The sequence below is a fragment of the Nematolebias whitei genome, chromosome 10, assembly GCF_014905685.2.
Source record: "Nematolebias whitei isolate Nwh7 chromosome 10, NemWhi1, whole genome shotgun sequence".
Taxonomy (NCBI): domain Eukaryota; kingdom Metazoa; phylum Chordata; class Actinopteri; order Cyprinodontiformes; family Rivulidae; genus Nematolebias; species Nematolebias whitei.
In genome coordinates this window covers 29,287,690-29,314,348 of record NC_056507.1, presented here as the reverse complement: position 1 = coordinate 29,314,348, position 26,659 = coordinate 29,287,690, and the positions used below count along the sequence as shown (strand labels likewise).

The following is a 26,659-nucleotide window of genomic DNA, read 5'->3' as shown; positions in this document are numbered from 1 at the left end:
AAAGTTGAGACGTTTGCGCAAAAAAAAAAAAAAAAAAAAAAACGTCCTCCCGGCCGCTAGGTGGCAATATGGCTGCCTGACAGGATGGAGGACGTAAACAAGGAAGACGACTCCATAGACCCACAGGGAGCAACAGAACGAATTTGACTGATTAAATATAATTGATATAATTTCATGTTTTGGTGACTCGTCAGTAGGTAAGTGTCTTTATCAGCTTCTGTCTTGTTCAAATAGCTGTCGTACCGTCAACCTTGAACTTCTCTATTTCAGTGTGTAAAACACGTGCATCATTCTGAGAGCTACTTATTTTATTTTTTACTTGTCCTGGTACGTATGTAAACTTGTCCTGTCGTGTTAATAAACATTATATTTACAGACTGCGAACTGATTTTGACTTTACATTTCAAACACGTGGTTCAAACCGTTTTGCTTTGAATCGTCTTGAGCGTTTTAGACATTTTCTTCAAAAATGACTGTGGATCAGTAAATGAAAGTTGACATTTTAAAAGTTGTGTTTAGTAAAAACTCATGAAAGTTAAGTTATAATTTAATAAATTGGTTTGCACATGGACAATTGTGTAGGTCATTTAGATCAGAGTAGCCTACTGTGTTTTGTCATTTTACAAAAAACAAGTAAATAATCCTATTTATACAGATGTATGTATTTAAGTGTATTTGATTATGGACATAATTCAATAAGAACAGTTTTATTTATTTAAAGTGTGCTTGTGGTTTTAATAGATGTTAAATACAAATTTAACCTTGAGACCTGAACAACTCTGGAATTTAGAGAAAACAAATCTTGTTGAGACCAAACCAAAAACAGATAAATGTTTTAACTCAAAATGTTGGACATTAAATTCAAGGTGACCTGAAAGGATGATGTCATCTGAGATTCATCCATAATTTAAACACAAGAATGAAAAGTTAAACTATGTCAAGGCTCTATTTCTTCTACTGTGACACCAAGTTTAATCCATCATAGAGATAGACATCGATTTTTATGGGGAATATTACCGATCCATAAATTACACCAAGTCTGATCAGTGAAATGCATTCTGTTTTGTGTGTTAACTTCCTGTGTAGTTCACCTGTTGTGTATAGATACAAAGTCCTACAGTTTTTTATTTATTTTACCTTCTTTTTTTTTTTTTAAATAGAAATGGCGTTGGAAAAATTTGTTTCAAAAACGCTCGAGCTTCTACAAGAAGAACGGGAGGCTGAAATACAAGAAACCAGGTATGAACCCATTTAGGAAAGGATTCAAAATATTTATTCAGGGCCTGGAGATTCAAGAATAAATGATTTATTTTAAATGCATTGCAAGTTCACTCTTGTAGTGAAATTTGTCCTTTCAAAGGTCTACTAGATCAACTTTTGGACTTTTTCTCTAATTTTCTTGTTTACATTTTCTAGGCATTTATTTATTTTTTTTTATTTAAATTCCTCCTTTGTTGCTAACATGTAAAGAGTCCGGCACCGTATTAAATTTATAACACTATTTTACTTTGTTGTCTAGTCTTATTTAATGTTTATTTTGTTTACTGTACGTATTTACTCTTTTCGCATCTCGTGGTACAGATTACTGGAACATGCACAGAATAATAATTTATTTTTACTGTGACGTTGTTTCTGGTACATATGACAGTTAACTAACTTGAACTTTGAATTTTCACGAAACCAAATATTTTAAAAAGTTACACAAATATCAAAATTGTAACTGTAAATAGGAAAGTGGTTGAGGTAAATGTTAACATTTAGCAATAAACACCTGATCGAACGCTGACTGTAGACAGGGGCGCTGACTGAGTACCGGTAGTTGCTGAAAGAGAATATTTGCGTAAAAGTAAAATAAAAAAAACATTTGATGACATATAAATAAAATCTTACAAAAACTGAATACATATTTGCATGCACATATTTTTCCATTGGCTGTAGAATACTGTAAAATATTTATTTTTGCTTTTAAATGTACCTATTCATTCTTAACATTTAAAGGCTACGGTAGCTCGGTGGTCAGTGCCGTGGTCTTGTAATCCTGAGGTTGATGGTTTGAGCCCAGGTTGCGTCAGGAAGGGCATCCAGCATAAAACAAATTAACAAATCTGTCATGTGCGTTTGATCGCTGGTGGTGACCCCTGAAGAAGAGAGCAGCTGAAAGAAACTTAACGTTTAAAATAAACATTAAAGCAAACATGAAATTATATTTTAGACCCTTAGTATACAACCTTATACAGAAAACAGGTATTCAATGTAAACTACTATATTTTCTCCATATTATGCTAAGAAAGTTGTTCCTTTTATCCAAAGCTGGGTCTATAAAATGCCTGTCATCTTTTCTCCTCAGGATATGGCAGGAAAACGTTTCCTTGAAGGACCTTCAAAATAAAGGCGTTTGCCTTTTGAAGCTGCAGATTGGAAGTCAGTCCACGGGCCTGTACGGTCGCACCGTTGTTGTCTTAGAACCGAGGAAGCATCTTGGGTTTTCATCTCTTCCAAGCAACAGCTTTGGTCCAGGTGAGATGGAAGACTGAACATCTGTTACCAGGTCTTTTGCTTCGTGTTTTGCAGACAGTGAGATGAGCTTTTTTTGTTCCAGGTGATATAGTGGGCTTGTATGACTCCTCCGGATGCTCTGCGGCCTCACAGATATGCACGGGGATAGTAACGAGGGTCAGCCAGGCATCTGTAAGCGTGGCCTTTGACGATTTGAAGGATGGCGTCGGCTTTGACAGAGATGCTTTCTACAACTTGTTAAAGTTAGCCAATGATGTCACTTACAAACGAATGAAACGGTGAGTGACGTCTGTAATGTTTAACGTTTAGGAGTGTATAATTTATGATTTAATCATCCAATTTTCTTATTGTGTTTTGTGCTTGCAGTGCTTTAAATTCATTAAGTGGATACAGCAACGGACCAGCGGGCAGTTTGATAAATGTTCTCTTTGGGGACGCGCAGCCTTCTTCTCACTCGCAGCAGAGTAAAGCTTCACAAAATGCATCTTTGAGGAGTTCACCATCTTGACGCTGCGTTTAATTTTGTGTGTTTTTGTTTTGTTTCATCAGATGAGGTTGAACTCTTTAACTCAGACTTGGATGATTCTCAAAGAGAAGCGGTGACCTTTGCTCTGTCACAGAGAGAACTGGCTGTGATCCATGGACCTCCGGGCACCGGTAAAACCACTACTGTGGTTGAGATCATCCTGCAAGCAGTAAAACGAGGCCAAAAGGTGCAAAAAAATTATTTTAGAACAGAAGGGTAAAAAATGATGTGGAAATGCCTCAGACAGGATCATTTTGATATCTGGGATTTTGTGCCTGTGCAGGTCCTCTGCTGTGCTCCGTCAAATGTTGCAGTGGATAATTTAGTGGAAAGATTAGCCCGCTGCAAGGCTAAAGTCCTGAGACTGGGTCACCCTGCCCGACTCCTGGAGTCCATCCAGAAACACTCACTGGACGCCGTGCTCGCTCAGAGTGACAATGCAAACATCATCGCTGACATCCGTAAAGATATCGACAAAGCTTTTGTGAGGATCGTAGTTTGATCTCCTGAAACTTCCCTTTAGCGTTACGTCAAGTAGTTTGTGAAATTTTATGTCTCCTTTTGTTTTTCCAGCTGGGGATGAAGAAGAAGCCAGACAAAGGAGAGAGGGTAAACTTTAAACGTGAAATAGGGGAGCTGAGAAAAGAGCTAAAAAACCGGGAGGCAACAGCCATGACCCAGATCCTGAAGAGTGCTGATGTTGTGCTGTCGACCAACACCGGTCAGTGGAATCAAGACTATGTCATTGAATTGTAGCAGTGAAGACGACAGTGAGCGCGTGTTTGTGTCTGCAGGAGCCTGTGATGACGGTCCCCTGAAGCTCCTGTCAGCAGAGCATTTCGATTGGGTGGTGATTGACGAGTGCGCTCAGGCCCTGGAGAGCAGCTGCTGGATCGCCCTGCTCAGAGCACGCAAATGCATCCTGGCTGGAGACCACAAGCAGTTACCACCGACCATCAAATCACAAACGTAACACAATCTGTCCTGTTTTAATTCACATTCAAGCATTTCGTCCGTGCACCTCGACAGTAACGCGCATTATTTTGTTTTAAATATCATAATGCGTCCTTGATATCGTTTTTCTCCCATGGCGCTATTTGATAAGAAAAAGGTGTTTTTAAAGAACCATGCTATTATTTTTTGTACAATGGTTCAAATGATTTATCTTCTGTGTGTTCTCTGTTACAGGGCTGCATCAAAAGGCTTATCTCTGAGCCTCATGGAACGACTGATCCAGATGTACGGAGACTCGGTGGTCCGTATGCTAACAGTTCAGTACCGCATGAACAGTGCCATCATGGAGTGGGCCTCCAGAAACATGTACAGTGGAAGACTAACCGCTCACAGCTCAGTGGAGAGGCATTTATTGAAGTGAGCATCCATAGAGTCAAAGAAAAGATCTCATGTTGGGGTTTTCGTACAGTCTCACTTTAAGAATGGAACGTTTAAGGTGATTTTGGTCCAACAGGGATCTACCAGGCGTCACTTGTGTTGAAGAAACCTCCACTCCGCTCCTTCTGATTGACACAGCAGGGTGTGGTCTGACTGAGATGGAAGTCACAGAGGAGCAGTCCAAAGGAAACCGAGGTTTAAACGCCTTTAATTAAAACTAAAACTGAATGATTCTGTTCTGTTTGCTGTTGTGCGACCTAACGTCGTGTTAACTGTCACAGGTGAGGTGGACATTGTTGAGCTTCACATAAAGGCCTTGACTGAAGCTGGAGTTAAAGCTAAAGATATCGCTGTTATCGCACCGTATAATCTACAAGTAAGACGCTGATTAATTTAATGTAAATGTGTTTTTTTGTTTTAATGTTTTACTCTTCCCCCTAAAAAATAGCCAATGAAAAATGTCAGTTTCAGAACGAATTAATCAATTTTTTTTTTTTTTTTTGTCTAGATTCTGTCAAACAAAGCAAAGTTGTTTTTTAAGCAACCAAACAAATTTAGATCATAGAGGATAGTTACAAATTAAAATATAACCTACGACTACAACTGGATTAATTTGTGTGGATCGTTGCAAAATGAGCATTTAAAAAAATTTTAATAGTCCATAAAGCTGCATCTTTTAAATTTTACTCAACGTTAATTCATCACGTGGAAAACATTCAGTAATACTCCTAATAAATAAAGTAAAAACTGAAAATAACCAGTTAAATAAACGATAACAAAGACAAATAAAAACAGATGGAGTGTCTTAATAATTAGAAATAGCAGTACAGTAGTGTAGTAGTACGTGGCCAAGAGCGCTGACAGGCGTCAGGGAGCTGAAATCGTGACATTCTGTGCTGTTTTAGAGCGTTTAGGGTTTAGAAACATTGTTTAGGATATTGCAAGAGTGTGGGAAGAGTTTAAAACGCCTACTAAAATAAACTACTACTTACTAGTTGTATTACTATTCCTGCTTTGTGTTTTTCCACGTATCGCGGGGCTTCAGTGTATGTATCCCTGCGATAAACGAGGGACTACTGTAATTATAAATAAAAGAAACATAACAGCCTGTAAATGAGTTATAAATGAATCATAATTAATTTCAGACATTTCTGCATATTAATTTAATTTAAATTAAATTATCTGGATATTTTCTGTAACTAAAACAGCTTCAGAACTCACAAGTTGTCAGGATTTGTTCTTATATTTTTTTAATTTTGTTTAACCTGCAGTTTTGTGCTCAAAGTGCTAAAACCTGATGGAAATCTTTACATGTAGTGGTAAACAAAGGAGCGTTTGAAACGAAAGTGCTCTGTGTTTAAACATCTGAGTTGAAATTTTCCATCACACAAATCTAAAAGTTTTAGGAAAAAAATGCAAGCTTGTAGTTTTTTTTTTTTTTTTAACTTTTAAATCAAAAACCATTTGTCCACCTAATGTTGGATAATTAACTGAGATCTTGACTGTGTGTTTTATCAATATAAAGGTGGATCTTCTGCGTCAAAAACTTTCTTCTCGGCACCCGGAGCTGGAGATAAAGTCAGTGGATGGATTTCAGGGCAGAGAGAAAGAAGCTGTCGTGCTGTCGCTAGTTCGGTCCAACAGAAAAGGTCAAATCAGAAACGTGCGGTTTTATTCGTTGTGTCACAATTTCATTTATTAACACTTCTTCTTTTTTATATTAGGTGAAGTTGGATTTCTGGCGGAGGACAGGAGGATAAATGTTGCCGTTACTCGTGCACGACGCCACATTGCAGTAGTCTGCGACACTCAAACTGTTCAGAGTCACGCTTTCCTCAAATCCCTCGTCAGTCACATGACTGAGTTCGGTGAAGTCAGAACTGCGTTTGAATACCTTCAAGATGTCGTGCCGCAGAATTACAGTCGAGAGCGGAAAGGCGTGAAAAAGACCACGTCCTCCACCACGAAACAGAAGGTCAAAGATCAGCCTGTAAGTAAAGCAAAACAGAAACAAACTGCTGTGGAAAGTGCTGCTGCTTTACAGAGTCGCACTAAACCCTGCACGTCATCAGCGCCGAGAGACGAGCAGCAGAGCGGCAGCAGATACGCTGAAATCAGAGAGCAGGTGGAGGACTTTATAAAGGACCCGAATCGGAACGAGCTACAGTTTCCACCATCGTTTAACTCCCATGACCGGCTGCTGGTCCATCAGATCTCTGAGGAGCTGGGTCTGGTTCATGAGAGCCGAGGAGAGGGCAGCGACAGGTGGATCACCGTCTCCAGGCCCGTGAAGTCAGAGCCAGCTGAGGCGCCAACACCAGAAGGAATCCAAGAGGAAGAAGCTGTCTCTAGTCCGCAGAGTGAACCGTTGTGTCGACCTTCATTAGACCTCAAAAGTTTACACTTGGAGAGAATGAGGAGAGAGCAGCAGAGAAGGGAAGAAGCTGCTCAACAGAAAAGGCAACAAAAAGATGCTCCTCCAGCTCAGGGCCAGCTGACGAGGAAGGTTAAAGGTTTGTAGCAACAATAAAAACAATCAAAAAATGGTTTTCTTACACGTTTGGTAACAGTTGAAGTCGTTACCGTTTTCTTCACAGGAAAGAACAAGACAAAGGCCGGCGCCTGCGACATCGCCGCTGCCGCTGCCCCAGAGGACGACTTCGACTCCCTCGTCAGCGCCGTCATGAAGGCTGACAGCGTTTGTAGTTTTGTCAAGTGTAAAGCGTCGGTGTTGACTCTTGGACAGCTTTGCATGTTCTGCAACAGGCAGTACTGTCTCAGTCATCATATACCAGAGGTAAGAGGCAGCCAAACAAAATTTGGTAGATTTTATTGTTATTCATTTTGTGTGTGAGGTTTATCCGCAGTTTTATAGCATTCGCTTACAACTGTGTAAATATTTTACTGTTCCCAAAAATTATTATTTATTTTTTTATTAATATTTTTTAGGTTCATGGCTGTGGAGATAAGGCCAAGTCCCATGCTCGGATGAGAATCAGCAAAGAAGGAGTTCTTTATGCAGGGAGTGGAAAGAAAGACAAATCCTTGGACCCCAGTAAGAAAGCATATTTGCAAAGAAAGCTGGACTCTAAACTGAAAGACATGGCAACTCAACGGAAACCAAAGAACAAGGACAGTTAACGCCACCAAGGAAACTGGAATTTAACCGTTTGCTTTAAACTGCTAGTCTTGTTTATGTGTGTACCAGAGAGCACAGTAACGAGTAATGTTTTATTCTTTGTTCACTTTTAATGTCAGTGGGCAGATTTTGAGTGGGCTGGCGTTTTTCCAGTTGTCGCACAGTCCAACAGAAATGTAGGGGAAGATCGTCTCTGAGAATTTCTCCTTGAACGTGTGGATCACAGAGGAATCTGCATCGTTGATGAAGACTACCTTTCCCTTGTCGCAGTCCAGCTCGACGGTGATCTTCTCGAGATTCTTCCTCACACTGACCCTGGCTCGAGGCGAAGTCTGAGCCCAGACCGAGTCTTTGCTGCAGTAGCCGATCACCCAGAAACCGTCGGCGGGGCTGTAGAAAACCGTGCTCTTTCTTTTGATGGAATCCCGGGCCACTCCGATGTACCAGTCTTTACCCTGGCCTACGTCTACCGTCCAGCTGTGCTTTCCAGATGTAAAGCCGTTGGCTCCCAGCACACACATCCGGCTGGTGCAGCGTTCGGGGTTATCAGGTAGACACAGCTTGTTGCTGTACCGCACGCCGGTCAACCCTTGGAGCAGCTTCAGGTTCGCATGAGCCGTGTTCGGATCCAGAATGACCGGAGCTGCACAACAAGTTCAGTGAATTAGTGATAAATCACAATAAACTGTTGATAACATCATTTGTTTGTTTGTCCACTCACTGTATTTGACAATGTTCATCATCTTATGCCAAACTTCATAGTCCAGTAATCCCAGATGTTTTGAAGAATTGAGCAGAATGTTTCTGACGCACTCTGGCTCTGGAATGCTGGATTTGGTCCTGAAAACACGTTGAACTCATCACAACAGTGGCTTCTGGAAACTAGTGCTGACTATAGCAAATGTTGGTTCATACGTACCGGTACTTTTTCTTTGTCTCCTTGTAGGCCTGATTTTGAAAGAAGAAACACATTTCATCAGTGACCTTTTGCACGAGGAAAACCTCACATGCACTCAGAAGAAGAGTTATAGGAAATAAAAGTAACACCAGCAAACACTTGTGTACAATTAAAAACTGAAAAAATAGATTTCAAAAGTTGAAACATTGTTTTTAGCTGTTCCCTTTTCAAATGGGTGAAAGCACAGAGCAATCCTTTCTTACTCCGTCCTCACTCCAACTACCCTACTAACTACTACAGCTACGTATCTCCCAGTTGTTCAACCTGTGCTGTACCTCTGATGATCTCATTCCAAATATCCATTCTTGTCGCTCCTAAGGTGAAACTCAACATCCTCATTTCAGCAACGTCCAGTTCTTTCGCCGGTCTTCGTCTGTGCCACTCTCCAGACCATACACCATTACTTGGACCCGAAGTACTTGAAGTCCTGCACCTTTGTGACCTCTGCTCCTTCTAGCCTCACTGTTCCACCTGTCTCCCTCTCGTTCACACACATGTACTCTGTCTTAATACAGCTGACTTTCATTCCTCTTCTTTCAAGTGCAGACCTCCACCTCTCCAAGTTCTCTTCCGCCTGTTCCGTGTTCTCACCACAGATCACAATGTCAAACATCATAGTCCATGGGGATTCTTGCCTGACCTCATCTGTTAGTCGTTCCATCACCAGAGCAAACAAGAAGGGGCTCAGAGCTGATGCTTCAAGGGTTAAAATTACAGACACTACCCCCTTTTTTTAAACGGGGTGACCATAACATGACACAAGATCAAAGAGAATAAATCGGTTATTGATTTTGTGATGCTTCAAATCCATAGTCTAAAATCACAATGAAGTAAAGTTTCAGTGTCCCTTTTCATTCCCATCACCCTCAGCTATTGTTTTATTTGAACAGAGAACAACTGTTTTTGTGTGTGAGCGTTTTCAGAACAGAAACATGCCCTAAAATCATGCTATTCTTGGTATTGATATTCAAAATGGCGACATACTGTTTCCTACACAGAAACATTATGCTGCAGTATACTCAACAGTCAAATGATGATGCAAGATTATTACTTGGAGGATTATTGTGGAAAAATTAGTACTTTTTTTATTTTGAGCACATTTTCCTTTTGAGTACCCAAAACCTCTACTCTAGGGCTATGATGACACAAGCCCAGCTCAGCATGCTATTATCCAGCCTCCCAAATCCTTATCCCGTCTTGACTTTAAAATACAGAAATTAAAAGCAGTGTCTGGCTACTTTGAATAGGACCATCCATCAATTACCACTTCTTCCTTTTTGTGTTGTGGGAGTTGCACATAACTAAAATGAGAGCTATTTGGATTTAACTAGCTTGTTTAAAAGGGGCATAAAGGGATATAATGTCACATTAAATGATGATAGTATTTAACACTAGTGCTGTGATTTTATGAAAATATGCAGTTGTGATACTGTTGAAAACTCCATCTATTATCTTTAATCCACTTCTTCTGTTTTGCGTCGCGGGGCTCACTGGTGCCCATGTCCAGCTGTCGCTGTGCAAGAGGCAGGACATCCTGGACAGCTACTGGTATATATTATAATATTTATATCGCTCACACTAATCTATCTAAAATCCAGGCATAATAAGAGCATATACTGTAATCCCAACTTTGTTTTTGATGTTGTTTACTCCTCAGCTGACACTAATGTGCTGTTTTGTTTGTTCAAATTTTTCTTTTCATCAAGCTTCGAAAGTCTCTGTGATTTCTCAGACTTATCTTACAGATGTCAGAAAATGTTGGTGTATTTTCACTCATTCGTGGCTTCCCTCCATAAATGTCATTTCCCAAATTAATTTTGCAGCCATGTAGCCGGTAGCCCCATATCATTATACTTCCACCTTTGTATTTCACTGACAGAATGTGGAAGTCCTGGTCAAATCAAATTTGGTTACTCCTGAACAAATAATGTCTGACCAACATATAAATCTGAATTTTTGTCATGATTTTTCTTGTGAACAAAAGCAAATGTTTTCTTATTGAACACCTTTTTATTCAGCTTCTTTTCTGTGGAGTTCACACTGTGTGATGCAGCTGATTTACTTGTCTTGCTAGTTTGTGAACATATTTAACAAGCTGCTGTTTTTTTCCCAGACCAGTGTATTATTCCAGGGAATCAACCAGCCATTCTTCTTTTGCACGTTTGAGATATACTTGTTTGCCAGGGGACATTTTAAATTTAATTTTAAGAATATGTCATTGGTCGATAGTATTAAATAATTTTACAGCACATTAGTAAATTCATAAAATCACGTGGATACTGGTAGTTTGGCTGTTTGACACCGACGCTCTGGTACAAGCTTCGAACTCGAGTCTTGAAGCTCGCTTTGGCGCGGAACAAGACACGTGACCGATGACGTCAGAATCAGCTGCAGCTTCAGTCTGTTGAGTGAATCACATGAATCATAGGAGTACTACTCGTGAGGAAGTTTTGCCGCGCGCTTTACCAGGTTTGTTAGTGAGTAAAAGCACCACATTGCGACCCAATATGTGTGAGGTAGCTTTGTGGCTGAGTGTTGTGGTTTTATTATCCTGAGGTTGCAGGTTCTAGCCCGGGTTGTGTCAGATGTGGCAACTTTCACACGCGTTTTCTTGCTGGGTGACCCTAAAGAAAAGAGCAGCCGGCATGTTTTACTTATCATTTTGTTTTCTTTATCACCAATCAAAAAATAAATAAAAATAGGCAGCTCAAATGTAAGAACACCTTCAGCTGATCAGTTCTGTGTAATTAGGCGGCTTTTAGTCTAATTGGGCAAACATGTTCTTTCTGTTTTCTTCTGCTAATTTGAGTTTATTCTACCTTTACAGCTACATTTTTAGCTAGTTTCAGCTGTTTTCAGATAAATTCAAGTTTTTCATGCTAATTTCTACTTTCAGCCTAATTAACTTCTTTATGATAATTTCAGCTTTTTTGCTACAATTTCAGCTACTATTTAGCCTTTTTTATGCTAACTTTAGCTTCTTTTTTTTTACCAATTCCACATCATTTCAGCTCTTTCCCCTTCCTTCTGGTATAGTTTAAGCGTCTTTCTGCCTTTTCAGCTACTTTTCACCTCTTTTTGTTGTTGCTAATTTAGCTACTTTCCAAAATTTTGTGCTAATTTCTGCTTATTTAAACCTAATTCAGCAAATATATCCTTTCTGTTTTCTTCTAATTTAGGCTTGTTCTTCCATTTCAGCTACATTTCAGCATGTTTTTAGCTAATTTCAGCTGTTTTTCAGCAAGTTCTTCTGCAACAAGCACTTACACTGCATTTTTGCAGGAAATGCAATTTCTCTAGTTTGTCTTTGATTCTACCTGCTTGTTTATTTAATTATAACAAGCAAAATTACATGACTAGTTAATACTGTCAGTGTGGCAGGTGCAACATGTCCATGATGTCTTTATTAAATCTAATAATATTTGTTTGCATAATCCAGTTGACAGGTCTAGGACTTGTGTGTCCAGTGGCATATAATATTATTAATGTCAATAAAGCAGAAACCAATACCTGCATCCAGCAGCCTCACCAGGGCTGAGTCAACACAAACAAACCATCTCAGCGCAAAAACTGTAAAAATATAATGTTTCTTAATAAGAATCTCTGAATCCCTACACCATGTTCCTAATCACTACACAAGCACACCTTCCCAGCACATCTTCAGTATCCTCCAGCATGACTTATCCCAACATTTACAGAATCAACCGATCAATCAATTTTTTTACAAACATTACATAATTCATACACACAGTTTCACTCCTCATTTAATGACACATTGTTCTGATGTCTCCCATTTTGCCACTAGATGCCACTGAAACAAAGCACTGAATGAATGAACCAGTTTTCAATGCAAACTGATGGAAGTGGTTCAATACTGGTTCGTTCTTTGCCCATCACCAGATCCTGGTTGTGTGTGTACCTTTAAGAACGGTAAATCCTTTTCCAGGAGGACTTTGTCCATGTCACTGATGGTGGAGGAGAGGTACTTTATGTGTTCTTCTATGGTTTTAATCTTGTGGCTCATGATCTGGGTCTTTGTTTCTTCTTCTTGTTTGAGGACCCTCAGTCTGGAGTTTTCTTCATCAAAGAGGAACTGGTGAAGCTTCTTAAACTCCTCTTTGATTGCCGTCTCTATCTGGGAGCTTTGGGTCTGTAATGTGGAGGAAGTTGGTTTAGTTTAGTACTAAGGAGAGTTTATGTTGGTGTCTCTAGATTAAAACAAACTTTTTTTAACCTTTAAATATGTTTTTGTTTCCTCCCATTGCAGCAACGTCTTCGTCATTATTTTGACCTTCCTTTTCAGGCCATCCAACAAGTCTGCCATTTCAGCCTAAAAGAAGATCAAGTTCACCAACATTTTAATCACCAAGTTTTGAACTTTGAGTTTTAACAATTTTCTGTTATTCTTATGTTGGTGATGAGTTTATTTCTTAATGATTTTTGCACTCTCTGCTGTGGCCTTTTTTTTACATTTTCCAAAGAAAACAGAGAAAACTTCTATTTATTAGTTGAAACCATTTAAAATCTCTTTGAATCAGACATGATATAACTTTTTTAATTTATTGTCTTTACCTTTTTTATTAGAGATGCCTCCTCCACAGGGCAGCACTTGTGAATTTTATGCTGCTGTGATATTTGGCAGACAAGACAGATGGGCTCTTCATCTTTGCTACAAAAAATCTTCAGCTTCTCGTGGTGAAGACTACATTTCTCCGGGTCCTCGGCGACAATTCTTTCTTGAAAACCCTTCACAGCACTCTGCAGGTCCAAATTGATGGGCGGCATCCCAGAGGAGGACTCTGTGCCGCACACCGGGCAGTTTCTACATCTTCTCACTTCCCAGAATTTGTACAAGCAAACTCTGCAAACATTGTGGCCGCATATTAAAATGACAGGAAGGCAGTAGATGTCGGAGCACTGAGGACACAACAGGTCCAGATCAGAGAAGGACTTTGTTGCCAGCATGTTGAAGTGCTCATGTAAAGTGGCGCTGAGAGAACTTCCTTTCTGCTTTCAGGTGCTGTGACTTGAGGTACTTCCCACAAGACGAGGAAATGCCGACAGACAGGTAGAGCAGGCTAAATATGTTCAATGCCTTTCTTTCATGGTAATATTAGAAACATTTGTAGATGCGATACAGTGATCCAGCTTTTTTTCTTACAAACACAAGACAAAGCATTCCAATACATTAAGTGTCCTTTATTGTCCTAAATGAAATGCATCCATTTAACATGATTTGACTAAATGTACACATTTCAACACATTTAAGTATGAACGAACGCCTAGAAAAACAAATCTGTGTTTAAACACGGGCGCTATCACCGCGTTTATCCTCGAGGCTTTGGAGGCGAAAACAGAGGTAGTTTACACTGTTAAAAGATCCTGTCAGTAAATCGTGTTTGTTTCTTTCCTGGAACCGAGAATGAACTTGGACAGCATTTATCTGCTCACGTAACGCACAATGACTCACGGATTTGTTAGGTTGCATTGAATTCAAACAAGAACTGGCTGGTGTTCACACCTGACGCCACGTTTCACAAAAATGACAACGTACAAGTGCTTGTGCAATAAAAACAAAACGTCTGTTTCGTATGAGGAGAGACGCATAAAGTTCATTTCAAAGCTAACATGACTTTTGGGGGGTTTCCACAAAAAGGTGACAGCATTAGTTACAAACTTTTTGTTGAAGTTGCAAAAAATTGGCCTGTTTTTCCCGTGCAACTGAACACATCATCGTATGCCTAACCGAGCACAAGCACAGCGTCCAAAACAAACGGCAGTTTTTGAAATAAAACCGAGTAAATCAATACACATTGTCCAAATAGTTGATCAGGCTTTCTGTTCAAAATGAGAATATAGTTCAAATAAAATAATTTGAATGGAATAATAACTGTAAAACTCATTGAATATTAAGAAAAGCTATAATAAATTTGAAATAAATAAATTGACGTCTACTTTTTACATTGTTGCTTGGCATCCTAAATAAAACATGCAGCCACTCACTGATATAAAAGCCCAGATTTGTTTCATGACCCTCAATGCAACCGGTCATAAAAAAATAAATGTTTTACAAGAAAACGTACAGAATCTGTCCCATCTCTGCTAAAGATATGTTAACTGATTGGTCAAATGTCCGATGCATGTTGATCCTGCGCCCTCACCTTTATCAATGAAGAAGAAGAAGAAGAACAGCTGCATGAACCTGTTTGGTAAAGACATCCTTGATTTTCAATGATTAAGAGTTTATTTTTATAAAAGATTTCAAATAAATCAACTTTTTAAAGAAAGGAATATGAGAAAAATATGTACAAAGTTACAGTCGTTCGTTTGTGTGAAACTCCTACAAGTCAGAAATGGCTCGACTGTTGTGAAACATAGAATTAAATGTTCTCTTAAAAAAATATTGCCGTTCAAAAAAACACGTCGAGTCTAAGATTTCCGAGATCTCACCAAAATATTTTTCCAAAGACGAAGTAATTTCAGTTTTACTAAACAATTCTGATCATGATTACAACAAGCTAACGTGTTGCTGCTACAGTCCAGTTGTGTAAATGCTGCAACAGAGCTCCAGTCCTCAACAATGAAGATTCTTCAGCTTATCTTGAAACTTTACACTCTTAGTTGTGCATCGTCTTCACCGACGGCGTCAGGCTGATGCCTAAATGACACGGATGCTCCGATCAGAGTTAGTGAGCCCCGATCCAGGGCGCTCCGGTTAGCATCCTGTTGTGCAGAGCAGTAAATTGCTGCTCCTACATGAATTTCAGCACGTCCTGAGGCTGCCTGCTTTTCTCACGTCAGTCAGGAGCCTGTGAGGCATCGTGCTGCTTCTGTGGATCCAACACACCATCCCAGCTGTGCAATCACACAAACCCGGGTTTAATGGAGGACTTAAAACACTTCGGACAACCCTTCGTCCCATTTGTCTGCAGACACCTGGAAACATGAGCGAACGAAACGAAACACATAAAACTCTATTGAATTCAGTCGGCAGCACAGCAGACACCCTCAGTGAACACCTACTTGAGATGGAAAATGTGGGAACAGGGTAATGCCTGCAGCTTTTGGTCCCTGTCCCCGATGGACTCTCCACACATGCCGCAGTAAAGCTCCAGCTCCTCGACGCACTGCAGGAACTTCACCACCTCCTCCCTGACTTCATCCTGCTGCTTGAGGCTTCGGCAGATGCCTTCACGCAGACAGTGAACCTTCAGAGTGCACAGCTAACGTGCAGAAACACGACGGTCAGCATCACACAAAGACTGCTACGTCAAGGTCGATAAATACAGCATTTACTGATGCAATGAGGCCGTTTAAAATTACTAGCTAATTTTAAAGTGATAGCTTGGATCTGTTTAAGTGGGGGATATGCAGAAAATACACAATAATATCATAATTGTTAAAAAAATAGCTGTTTGAACAACCTCAATTTGGAAAATACAGTTTATTTCTAACCTAAATAATTTGTTAACAGCTATTCCAAGCATATTATATAGTCATTTTCAAGCACAACGGTAACTCTTCCAGTGCAGCCTTGAGCACTTAATGCAGGGATATCATAATAATTCTGCCAGAATAACCATGAACTGTAACAAGATTATCTCATACAGCACATTATATGCCTGTCGACAAACTGTTATACAGCAATCTATAGAAATGGCCTGATTATCTCCAAGCAATATGAATTTTGAGCAACATTATTTTCATAAATTATCACTCTGGAATGATGCAAAAAACATTGGCAGGCTGTTGCTATGGCACATATTTTCTTGAATAACTGGCTTGACAATAAAACTGTATTAAATGATTAAAACTGGAAAACACAAGGCAATAAATGTTTGTGACCTTTCTTTCAGTGATAGCACTCGGTTGTATCAAGTTCAGTGAAATAAATGTGAAGGGTACAGAACTTCTGGTCTGAAAAGCAGAGTAATCTGACCCCGACCTCAGAGCAGGGTCAAAGAAAAGTTTGAGATTTCATCTAGTGGCGATGCATACACGTATCAAGTCTTGTTAAATTATCTTGGTTCAGAAGTTCAAAGAGAGCCAAGACCTTGTTTGGTGACCTTGCTTTTTGCCTTTGACCTTGTAGCAGAGGTGATGGTACGCAACTACTCACCTCGTGATGATGCATTTGTGCAACAAATTTCATTAAATTATCTTGAGCAGATCCGAAATTATGGCCTGGACAAGCAAAAACCTTGTTTGGAACTGTTGATCTTGATTTGTGACCTTTACCTTAGAGCTGAGGTGATGAAAATAATATACATGCTGTCTAGTGGTGGTACAAATACGTATCAAGTGTCGTAAGATTATCTTGAGGGGATCAGAAAATATGGTTTAGAAAAGCAAATGCCTTGTTTGAACTTTGACCTTGATTTGTGCTCTTGGAGCTGGGGTAATGAAAAGTGTATGCAGCAACCGTCTAGTGATGATGCATAGGTGTGGCAAGTTATGGCTCGGACAAGAGAACGTTTATGGACAGATAAGACTATACCATAATACATCCATAATACATCTTTTGACGGGCGTTTATAAAAAACAACACAAGTAAAGTGAAAATAGCATTTGCATGAACTACTGTTAAACTCTGAGACTGCAGCTGTTTTGAAACAGCAGTAGTTCACTTTGCTCTTGGCTTCATTCAGACAAGTTTATTTATTTTTTTTATATCAGTTTGTTTTTAAGGAACAGAACTTACTTTATTTCCCATCCCATCTGCAAGTTCCTGTGCTCGCTGCAAAGACTCGAGTGCCTGCAGAGTGATCAAAGACGTAAGGTATTTACCACACAAGCTCTCGTTTCAACATATAAAGAAACAGGCTGGTTCTGTTATATGGACCTTGTCAAATTCTTTCTGCAAAATCCAACACTTTGCAACTCCCAGATAGATGTGCACTTGTCCAAGACGGTTTCCAATCTCAGTCATTATACCCAGTGAAGACTCGTAACGAGGGAACGCTTTCTGAATGGATAAAAAAAAAACATATACAAAATGTAAAAAAAACCCTCAAAGATCAAATAACAAAACAATGGGTTTTCACTTATGTTCTAAACATAAGTGATGGGGTTTAACCTCAATAACTAGTATGTAAAGAGATGTTGATGCAGCAGTGTCACCTTACATCAACGTCATGCCTGCAGCGGTGTATATCTGCAAAGTTTAGTAAGCACAAAGCTTGCAGTGGTCGGTCACCGTGCTGCAGCGCAATCTTCATAGATTCCTGTTGGAGAACAATAGGATGTTTGAGTAGCTTCTTCCCTTCAGCACACCATTCTCCACTCCAACGTATCGCCTTGATAGTAAATGTATGTTGACACAGATGCTTTCAGTCATTTCACAGTTTTCACGAGTGTATATTCAAAGAAAGAAGCAGTCGGTATGTGAGCTGTCACCTTTCGGCCTCCCCCTTGTACTCTGGTATCTGGAAAATGACAGGATGTGTAATCTGTTTGGCTAAATGTGTTTGGTAAATGTAATAAATCTGAAATGCATCCCGTTCTCTTGTTACTATACTTCTGCACTCCAAGGCAATGACATCAAGCTATTTTTCACCCTTGGTACATAATTAGAACAGGGTTACGACTTAAGCCTCCCTTTTCATTAACACTTTAAAGCAGCACCTCGGAGCATATTTTTGTCAGGGTCTTAGGCCTTGTGCAAACACAACAACTGGCGCTTGCACCTGTCTGCAGCCCCACATTTACTGAATCTGCAGCACTGGCATCCAAACTAAACCGTGAGGTTCTTGAAGTTGCATAAATTTGTCTCTGAGAGCAACAAAGGCTTTAAGACAATACCTCGCAGCACTCCATGGCATCGGGAAGGCGCTCCAGTTTCCTGTAGGCCACAGACATGTGGTACTGGCTCATGGCTCGATACTTCAGGCTCCAGCTTTGGCCGTAATCATTGACGAGCTCGGCAGCCTTGCAGGGGAAGAACAGGGCTTTCTCATAGTCCTGTTGGCAGACATGAACAATTAACAGAACCCAGTGCAAGCAGACATACTAAACGACTGGAAGGTATGTCATTTATGTACGACATCTACGAGGGCAAAACTTATTCACCAGCTGGTTTGAAACTGGGAGGATTATTTGCCTATGTTTATTAAAATTGCACATATTTAAATGCTGCTTCATCGTATTTACACTGAAACTGATCCTCCCTGGGAAGCAAAGGGATTATATTAACAAATCTCCTATGTCAAGGGTACAACGTAACCCCCTACCAGTCAGCCTGCTTATTTAAGCACCATCAGAGCCAAACACTCAGCTGTACTCAGTTATTATCATAATCTGTAGATAACTTAGAAAAAAAAATCAAAGGTGATTTTACTTTATATCTTCTATACATTTTAAGTAAACTTAAGAAAAACGCTGCCGAATCAGAGGAAGAAACATAACACCCGCCTGTGAACCAGTCAGATTATTTCATCAGTACCTTCAGCTGAACATAGATATTTCCTAGACTGCAGCAGACTCTGCACTCCAGCATCTTGTCGTCGTTGTTGTGTGCGTAGCGTAGGGCCTTCTCGTAGCTCTCCAGCGCTTTCTGGAAGACGCTGAGGCCCAGGTAGGCGTTGCCCATGCTCAGGCACACCTGGCCATTGAGCTGCAGGCTCACGGTGGTCCCCTGCATGTTTAAGCAGGTCTTACAGTAAGAGACAGTTTTCTGGAAGTCGCACAGCTTCTCGTTGCTGCGCGCCAAGTTCAGGTAGCCTTCGGTCAGGTAGTCTGGGTCCTCCATTTCTCTGGCTGTGTCGATCTGATCAAGGGCATACTGAAAAGAAACGTGTTGAAAAGGACTATAGAAGCTGCAGGTAAGTCTCACGTTGTCACACATCTGGTTATAAGAGCCCTCCTTTTGAGTCTTCATTAAAACTGTGGTTGTGGGAGTGTGTGTGTGTGTGGGGGGGGGGGGCTGTTTGGACGATTATGTCAACAAGACACCTAACACTGATTCTGAGGTTGTACGGCATTTATTTACTCTGCATGGCGTGGAAGCCACACATTAACCCAAGCTTCTCAAGATGGCTGCAAATGGAAGGTGGTGACCTTTGACCTCTTTAACTCATTCATTGCGGAAATGTTAAAATGCTACTGCAGCAGAACTGCATCTGTCCCGAGCGGACATGTTGATATTTGAAACTGCGAGATGTTCTGTAACGTTCGCGCGTGTGGATTTACAACCACACACCAGTTGCATAACACCAGTATGACACGGTGCAAATATTAAATGATCTAATATGAGCAGAGCCGGTTTGCACAAAGTGTTTCTGTTAAAAACACTCGTCAGTGCATACAGGTTTGAGGGTATGTGATCACCCGTGCAGCACTCTGTTGTTTCGGTGCCTTACCTTGAGCATGTCTTTGTATTTCCCCATTTCTGAGTGAGCTGTGATCAAACACCCCAACACTCGAAACTTCCCTCCAGGATCCGACGTCTTTTCCAGCACCTTTGTCCACACATGCAGGGCTTTGTCAGTCTGATTAGACTGGTACAACTTCAGGCCCTTCTCTATCTGCTGCTTGGTTTGGTCCTGGCCCATCTCTGGTGCAAGGTGCCTCATAAAAATATTAATTTGTTTAGGCCATGAACCCCTAGTAAGGTAGGAAGAAAGTAGATCCTTCCCGTGCACAGTACAACTCCAATAGAAGATCCCCTGAAGATGATCCCCAGGGAGGTCGGTGCCAGAAGGCCTACCAGATCCGGCTCTATCAGCTCCGGCTGTGCTGAAATGGAGAGGAAACCAAATCCAAAAAAGAAGACTGGCAACACGCAAAAACCATCATCACCAAAGGTTCTGAGGAGATCTGGAGAGCCAGGACAGCATCATTCCCACTCAACCGTGTGATGATCCCGTTTCATCATCAAAAACTTCAAAGGAAATTTTTTTTCTCTTAGATTTCCGTTTGAAAAACACCAAAGAAACATGTATCCCAGCTGAGTACAAGATGTAGTGTCCCAGAATATCCACTCCCTCCACACCCCAGCCAAAGGAATTCTTAGCACCCCCGTGTCCAGCCCCCTCCACCTTCCTCCTCCTGCCTTTACAGCAGATGGCCATGTCACTCTAGACCATGTGTCCCTTCAGGAATTATGTCCTGCCCTCAGCAAACTGTCCCAAGGTCAATACAGCTCCTAGCAATCTACCTTCCCACAAAACATTCCAGTCTGCCCGACACCAGACTACACGTTTCCACGTCACGAACGTCTGGAGCATCAAAAACATCCACAAACCAGTCTGACCAGTTGCGTGAGGCTGCAGAATGTCTCCTGGACACTAAACAGATTTAATTTTTTCAAAAGCAAATTGCAAATTCGACTGGGCTCGTTACGACTCCAAGTTCCTACTGGGAATCCTTACGCCTGCACCCCCACACCTACCTGCCCCCTCCCAGCTCTCATCTCAGTGTCAGCAACTGATGCTTAGAATAGTTCAGTCGGACATGTTCCCGAGCTTGGGTTTCAGCTGCACATCAATGGCTTCTCTGTAGTAGCTTTCTCTCCTTCAACTCGAACTTTTCAAACGCTCAGAACGGAAATGAGAACCTCGGGCACTTTTCGCTTTGACAACTTGAAGTCTTTGTTGAAGGAACGCAGCACTGTGAAGTTTCTTAAAACTGTTGATGACTGAAGCGTCCAAATAAAACAAAAAGGTGATTTTTTTTTTAGTGATGTATTTGAGCATTTCTAATAACAGCTTAACATGGCCATTAAGAGCATACATAAAAATATAGTAAACACTGAGAAGTTTTAAAACACCTGCCGTTTTGTTTATAGACTTCAGATTTTATCTTTATTCAGTCAAGTTCAGCATGACAATCACAACACAGTGAAGGAGGATGTTTGTATATTTAGTGAAGTGTTTACACTGAAGTGGTTCATGCACGTCCGTAAACATGCGGGAAACAACGGCTTGGTTCATCACTGGTCACAGCATCACCACAGATTTACTCCTCGGCTGAGAGGTCCACGACGACACACCGGAATAGAAGCAAGTGACGGACACAGCTGAATTATCTTTACCAGGCTGGAATGAGCGGGGCAGCTGAGTAAATATGTTTTTAACAGTCATCAGAGGATGTCTGAAGAGAGGTGATGATAAGTTATCCAAACGTCCATTACCTGATCCATTGTAGTGCGTGTAAAAACCCAGAGGGCAGGTTAAGCCAAGACAAATTGCCAGTTTGTGAGGAGGATCTTTATACCTCTGATGACCGAAACCACAGACGTGGCCGGGTTAAACTTTAATGTGTTAGCGTCACCTTTCTTACATTTGTCTCTGAAGACGTATATGCAGCCGTTACAGCTGGCCACCTTCCACAGTGATGGGATGCAGCTCCAGACCTCGGGGAAGCGCAGGCGTGTGAAGCTCTCCAGCAAGGGGTTGTAGCACACCAGGGAGTCTCCTTCCCCAACGATAAAGATCACGTCCATGTGGACGGCAGCATGCATGCAGCCTGCAAACGGCAGCATGTAGGACTTGCTCTGGCACTTTTGGGAGGATGTGTCGAAGCACTGAATGTGACGAGATGGCTTTGTGAAAAAGTCCATGTCATTTTCCTCCCCTCCGAGCAGGTAGATGGTGCCTCCTAGGTTAACACCCGCAGCCCCGGAAACAGCGGTGTCCAGCTGGCTTGTCTCTGTCCACACATTGTCCTTCACAGTGTAGTAGATGATGGCGTTAGAGAGCGTGTCCTGCAATGTCTTACCTCCTAATGAGTAGATGGCATCCTGGGTGGGGACGGAGACCATGGTGTGATGGAGGCGGTCTCTGGGCAGTGGTGCACAACGCTCCCAGTCCATAGTGTGCATGTTGCACTTCCACATGCGGCGAGGAATGGACCCCCCCACCACATACAGGTCACCGCCGTGTTTACAGGCGGCAGTGATCTGATGGCACAGACTGTTCTGTCCGCTCACACTGATCACATCGTCCTCATCACAGTGCAGTGACACAGCAAGAGAGTGAGTCCTCGTCTCCTCTTTACCAATCAGGTAAATATGGACATTCTCACCAATTTCCTAAAAACAAAACAAAAACATCAGTGACATAAATACTTTTTTTTTAAGTGCTACAGGATTTAAAAAACCTTCACAAAACATTAGGTCTGATCATTCAGCCTTTTGCCAGAGTATTAAAATATTTTTTATTATTATAGCTCTCTGCAAAATACCTACGGTTGACCCTTAAGGAGAACCTGCTTCTCTTGTATGAAACAATATTACCTTAAGATTTTCTTGGAGGATGCAAGAAAACTCATCCCGCTCAACCTTGTTGTGGTTAATCCACGACTCGATGGCCACCAGTGGGTTCTGGGAAGTTGGAACTCCATCTAAACGCAAACACAGGGCATCTTAATTTAAACTCATAAAAGTTGTTGTCAAAAGATTCAGCAATTGTTTTATGATGGATGCCTTTCCTAATGCAACCTGGAATCACAGAGCCCAGAGTAACTGAACTCACAAGTGTTTTGACTTATTAAAAAAAAAAAAAAAAGAGTAACAATGTTGTAGAAGTTTACCAATTATTTAATTTAACACCACACTCTGACTTCTTCCCACAGACCAAAAACATGCAGGTTAGGCTAATTAATAATTAAATTGTCCCTAGGTGTGAGTGAGAGAGTGAATGGTTGTTTGTCTCTGTGTCCCTGTGATGGAATGGAGACGTGACCATTTTCATTCAACCTTTATTTGTACAGGTTAGTCTCAGAGTCACGAGGACTCATTTTCAAGATACACCCATTTTAAACAAAACCACAGAATGTGCCTCTCGCACAGTGATGGCTGGACATGGGCACCAGTGACCCCTGTGACCCAAAAAGGAAGAAGTGGGTAAAGATAATGGATGGATTTAACACCACAATTTGCACCTTTATTGAAATTAAAAATAAAAAACTGACACAAAGTGCTTATTTTAATTGTCTAGATTGGAGTACTTACAGCACTGTTCTGCACTGTAAGAAATAAAAGTAATAAAAACATTTAAACTGTTAGAAACTGTAAATGTGGACATCTGAATTAGCTCTAAAAAACTACAATTACAGTAAAGACAAAGTCAAAAAAGCATAATTTAGTAAGCCATCAAGCTGTAATACCCTTGATGATGTCCAAGAGCAGACAGAGAGGCAGATTAAGATATTCTTCAGTTTGATGCAGTTGAGCGAGATGGATTTTTGCACACTGTTTGGCTGATGTGTACAGCTCTTGGTCACTGTGTCTGTCTGCAAGCCACATCACCTAGACAAAAATGAAAAACTTGGTTACATAAATATTACAAAGTTGCACGACTACTACATCATTGATGGTAAATATTTACTTGTAAGCAGTTCTTGACCTCCACTGTTCGTGAGAGGAAGCGGGAGCATTCCTCAAACAGAGCAGTCAGCTGGTACATGTCTGCCATTTCGTAAGTGTCCTGCAGCTCCTCCACCCTTAGTTTGATTGTACCATGATAGATGTAGTCAATCAGCAGCTGAAAGACAGTGGCACTAACGTCCTTTAACTCAATAGTGCGGTTGTGGGACTCCTTGAGGTTGGATGTGAACATTGAGCGGAAGAAACTGCTCTGCGCTGACAGCACCAGTCGATGAAGATGAAACTCTTTGTCGTCCACGATGATGGTGACATCAGCAAACAGGCCATCTTCCAGACACAGGTCCATGATGCTTTTCACCACACGGCTTGAATGAGATCGATCAGTAAAGGTGTATCCCAGGAAGTAGTTCTCCTCTCCCACTGAGCCCCCAGCATTCAGGCCACCCTCCTCACTGGTCTCCATCTCTGCTGCTTGCTCTGTGGAAACCCCACAAAACATGTTAAATTTATTAAAAAGAAAACGGATCAAACAAATCTAAAGTAAACAACTGTCCTATGAAGTAGGCAATAAAAAAGTTGCATTTCGATAGCAGTATCAGTTTTAAACACTTCATTCCCAACTCACTGTAAATATGCATTTCAGAATGTACTAATAAAATGAATACGACAGACAAACTAACAGGTAACTGATAGTATCGCGGGGTTACTTGTTAAATTAATTATTTACAAGCAGAAACAGTAGTTCTTGCACCTGTCGCGATTTCACTGAAGTAACTTTTCCGCTAAAAAACTTACGAGAAATATATTTAGTAACAATGACGCATTTTAAACACGAAGTTTTTATATGCTGTGACATTAATTTAACCCAACAGGACGCTAGAAAATCTACTGAACAATCACTGGAGCTAATGATGAGAGGCTATCATGTGTTATGCTAAAGCTAGCTGCTGTGTAATCTGGCGTTAGCTGCTTTTTGATCCCGCTAGTGAAAAACAAATTATACTCTTTCTGTGCTAAAGTTACACCAAGGCCAGCAACACTTACAGGTGACAAACAAGTAGCTATGTTACTTTTAATCCCACTTCTATTCAGAAACAGCTCAAGCGTAAAGCGTTCACCGGAAGTAAACAAAGTATGTTAGATCTGCGGCTCTGCGCTAACAGCTAGCATCAGCGCTTACTGCCCTCAAGTGGGCAAATGTGTTACTGCAGCTTCTGAAGTGTGGAGCTGTCAAACTAAACTTTTATGTAACATGCCTTTAAAATACATACAAATAAAGAAAGTGATTCATTTGGCAATACTTATAAACTTAAAAATAACATTAATTTTCAGCAATTATGTCATTTATCACTCTGAGAATAGTTAATATTGTGCAGTTTTATACTTTAAACATAAGTTATGTTATGTACACAAAGTCAACAATGCAATGAAATGTTCAGGATGAGAAGAACCAATTTGACTTGCTAATAAACAAACCAAGAAATACTAAAGCATTCAATAAGGGGAATAATGTACCAAAAAGTGAAAAAGATGTCATCGTCATCATCATTTACTTTATTTCAGACACATTATAAGATCTATTTACAAGGTTCAAAATAAATATAATAAACAACAGCATGGTAGAATACTTGCACCATTATATTCTACCAATCCAAAGTGAGCATTGGAGTTCTGAAGAGACACTTTGTGTGCCTCAACTACGGTAGTTGTGAGAGGAACCCAAGAGTGTTCAACATAATAATTGCCTGAAACTATATTGAACCATGATCTATGGACTGTAAATATTAAATTTCCAATAAAAAATTAATGATTATACATATATATTTTTATTTATTTTAGCAGCTATTGAGAGGATTATTTTTTTTATCTAATTTACAGGTCTGTACTGTAATCTATGATTTCACCTGTTTGGTTTGAAAATTGGGTAAAAAATAAATAAATAAATGTATATTGACTACATGATGAATCATGTCTTTTTGACAAGTTTTAATTTAATTAAAATCACATCTTGTTCATGAATCCACCAAACTGCTGGGATCAGAATAATTTAGATTTTTTTGGGGGGGGGGGGGGGGGGGACAAATGTATCCCAATATGAAAATTTTGACCAACACAAACTGAATGTTTGATTCAGATTAAAACCAGGATTGGATTAAAACTGGATTTAATCTGATTTCAGAATCAGTTTTTGAACAACCCATTTTCAAGATTTTATCCAATCCGTTATCCAAAATCCAGTCGGATTACTTTGGAACAACTGGTCTCAGATTACCAGCAAGCAGCAACATTCTGGATGAAAATCACCTGAACTCAAAAGTATTTTAGTAAATTTAACAGAGGTGGCTTCACTTAAAGATTTTTTATCTCAAAGTTTTTTATGGGGAGGATTTTGCCAATAAAAAAAATTAAAATAGGCTTCTCTCTAAATCAGTTTCACTGAAGTAGTTTTTCCCCCTGCAGGTATTAAGTGTTCAAAACTACGGAGTCTCTGCATCGTTTCATTTTCTTGGCTTTTGGTGCCTTTTTCCAAGCTGAAAAAAATGTGTGGAATTCAGTCTGGTTTAAAGTGGAGGTGGGAGAGACGTAGGTTTTATTTCTTGTTACCGAGAGAAGAATGAAGTCACGTCTAAAGAGCTGGCTGTCGATTATTTTATGGCTTTGGTTTAATCAAGTCCTGCAGGGTAAGTAAAAAAAAAAACAATATACCAGATATTCTGCCAACAGGTTTTGATTCAGAGGTTTAACATCTTGTAAATTTGAGGTTGGTCGTTCTGTTTATCTGCAGGTAATTCCCATTTTGTA

General features: G+C 40.4%; 4 protein-coding genes across 4 annotated transcripts; 1 reads left to right on the top strand and 3 right to left on the bottom strand.

The window, feature by feature from the left end:
• Nucleotides 1–48: 48 nt before the first annotated feature.
• Nucleotides 49–7,991, top strand: ighmbp2 (immunoglobulin mu DNA binding protein 2). Its single transcript, XM_037682945.1, has 16 exons — nt 49–197; nt 1,161–1,239; nt 2,348–2,517; nt 2,600–2,795; nt 2,884–2,981; nt 3,067–3,230; nt 3,327–3,527; nt 3,617–3,764; nt 3,838–4,012; nt 4,232–4,414; nt 4,512–4,630; nt 4,717–4,811; nt 5,961–6,084; nt 6,160–6,948; nt 7,033–7,232; nt 7,385–7,991. The coding sequence occupies exons 2-16, from the start codon at nt 1,163–1,165 to the stop codon at nt 7,574–7,576; spliced, it is 2,931 nt and encodes a 976-aa protein (XP_037538873.1). The 5' UTR covers nt 49–197; nt 1,161–1,162; the 3' UTR covers nt 7,577–7,991.
• LOC119415777 (zinc-binding protein A33) lies at nt 7,667–13,535 on the bottom strand. The gene is made up of 6 exons (XM_037682946.1): nt 13,105–13,535; nt 12,767–12,862; nt 12,452–12,682; nt 8,500–8,522; nt 8,296–8,414; nt 7,667–8,217 (listed from the first exon to the last, which is right to left on the bottom strand). Exons 1-6 carry the CDS (start codon nt 13,495–13,497, stop codon nt 7,667–7,669), a joined length of 1,413 nt encoding a protein of 470 aa, XP_037538874.1. The 5' UTR covers nt 13,498–13,535.
• An 866-nt stretch (nt 13,536–14,401) lies between these two features.
• rapsn (receptor-associated protein of the synapse, 43kD) lies at nt 14,402–20,314 on the bottom strand. Its single transcript, XM_037682944.1, has 8 exons — nt 19,890–20,314; nt 18,974–19,312; nt 18,334–18,492; nt 17,658–17,756; nt 17,375–17,497; nt 17,234–17,287; nt 15,556–15,755; nt 14,402–15,468 (listed from the first exon to the last, which is right to left on the bottom strand). The coding sequence occupies exons 1-8, from the start codon at nt 20,100–20,102 to the stop codon at nt 15,396–15,398; spliced, it is 1,260 nt and encodes a 419-aa protein (XP_037538872.1). The 5' UTR covers nt 20,103–20,314; the 3' UTR covers nt 14,402–15,395.
• Nucleotides 20,315–21,505: 1,191 nt separating this feature from the next.
• On the bottom strand, nt 21,506–24,677 carry kbtbd4 (kelch repeat and BTB (POZ) domain containing 4). The gene is made up of 5 exons (XM_037682943.1): nt 24,653–24,677; nt 23,859–24,334; nt 23,638–23,779; nt 22,766–22,872; nt 21,506–22,561 (listed from the first exon to the last, which is right to left on the bottom strand). The coding sequence occupies exons 2-5, from the start codon at nt 24,318–24,320 to the stop codon at nt 21,701–21,703; spliced, it is 1,572 nt and encodes a 523-aa protein (XP_037538871.1). The 5' UTR covers nt 24,321–24,334; nt 24,653–24,677; the 3' UTR covers nt 21,506–21,700.
• Between the last annotated feature and the right edge of the window lie 1,982 nt (nt 24,678–26,659).

Excerpts from the sequence above, each read along its gene's own strand:
- ighmbp2 (XM_037682945.1), top strand. The coding sequence starts at position 1,163 with ATGGCGTTGGAAAAATTTGTTTCAAAAACGCTCGAGCTTCTACAAGAA. Across the intron at positions 3,528-3,616 it reads AAGATATCGACAAAGCTTTT|CTGGGGATGAAGAAGAAGCC; the intron begins GTGAGGATCGTA and ends TTGTTTTTCCAG. Across the intron at positions 6,949-7,032 it reads GCTGACGAGGAAGGTTAAAG|GAAAGAACAAGACAAAGGCC; the intron begins GTTTGTAGCAAC and ends TTTTCTTCACAG.
- LOC119415777 (XM_037682946.1), bottom strand. The coding sequence starts at position 13,497 with ATGCTGGCAACAAAGTCCTTCTCTGATCTGGACCTGTTGTGTCCTCAG. Across the intron at positions 12,683-12,766 it reads AAACAAAAACATATTTAAAG|ACCCAAAGCTCCCAGATAGA; the intron begins GTTAAAAAAAGT and ends TCCACATTACAG. Across the intron at positions 8,523-12,451 it reads AGGATTTACCGTTCTTAAAG|GCCTACAAGGAGACAAAGAA; the intron begins GTACACACACAA and ends TTTCAAAATCAG.
- rapsn (XM_037682944.1), bottom strand. The coding sequence starts at position 20,102 with ATGAGGCACCTTGCACCAGAGATGGGCCAGGACCAAACCAAGCAGCAG. Across the intron at positions 19,313-19,889 it reads AATACAAAGACATGCTCAAG|TATGCCCTTGATCAGATCGA; the intron begins GTAAGGCACCGA and ends GTTTCTTTTCAG. Across the intron at positions 17,757-18,333 it reads ATGCCATGGAGTGCTGCGAG|GAATCTATGAAGATTGCGCT; the intron begins GTATTGTCTTAA and ends GTTCTCCAACAG.
- kbtbd4 (XM_037682943.1), bottom strand. The coding sequence starts at position 24,320 with ATGGAGACCAGTGAGGAGGGTGGCCTGAATGCTGGGGGCTCAGTGGGA. Across the intron at positions 23,780-23,858 it reads AGGTCAAGAACTGCTTACAA|GTGATGTGGCTTGCAGACAG; the intron begins GTAAATATTTAC and ends ATTTTTGTCTAG. Across the intron at positions 22,562-22,765 it reads TCCTCCAAGAAAATCTTAAG|GAAATTGGTGAGAATGTCCA; the intron begins GTAATATTGTTT and ends TTTTGTTTTTAG.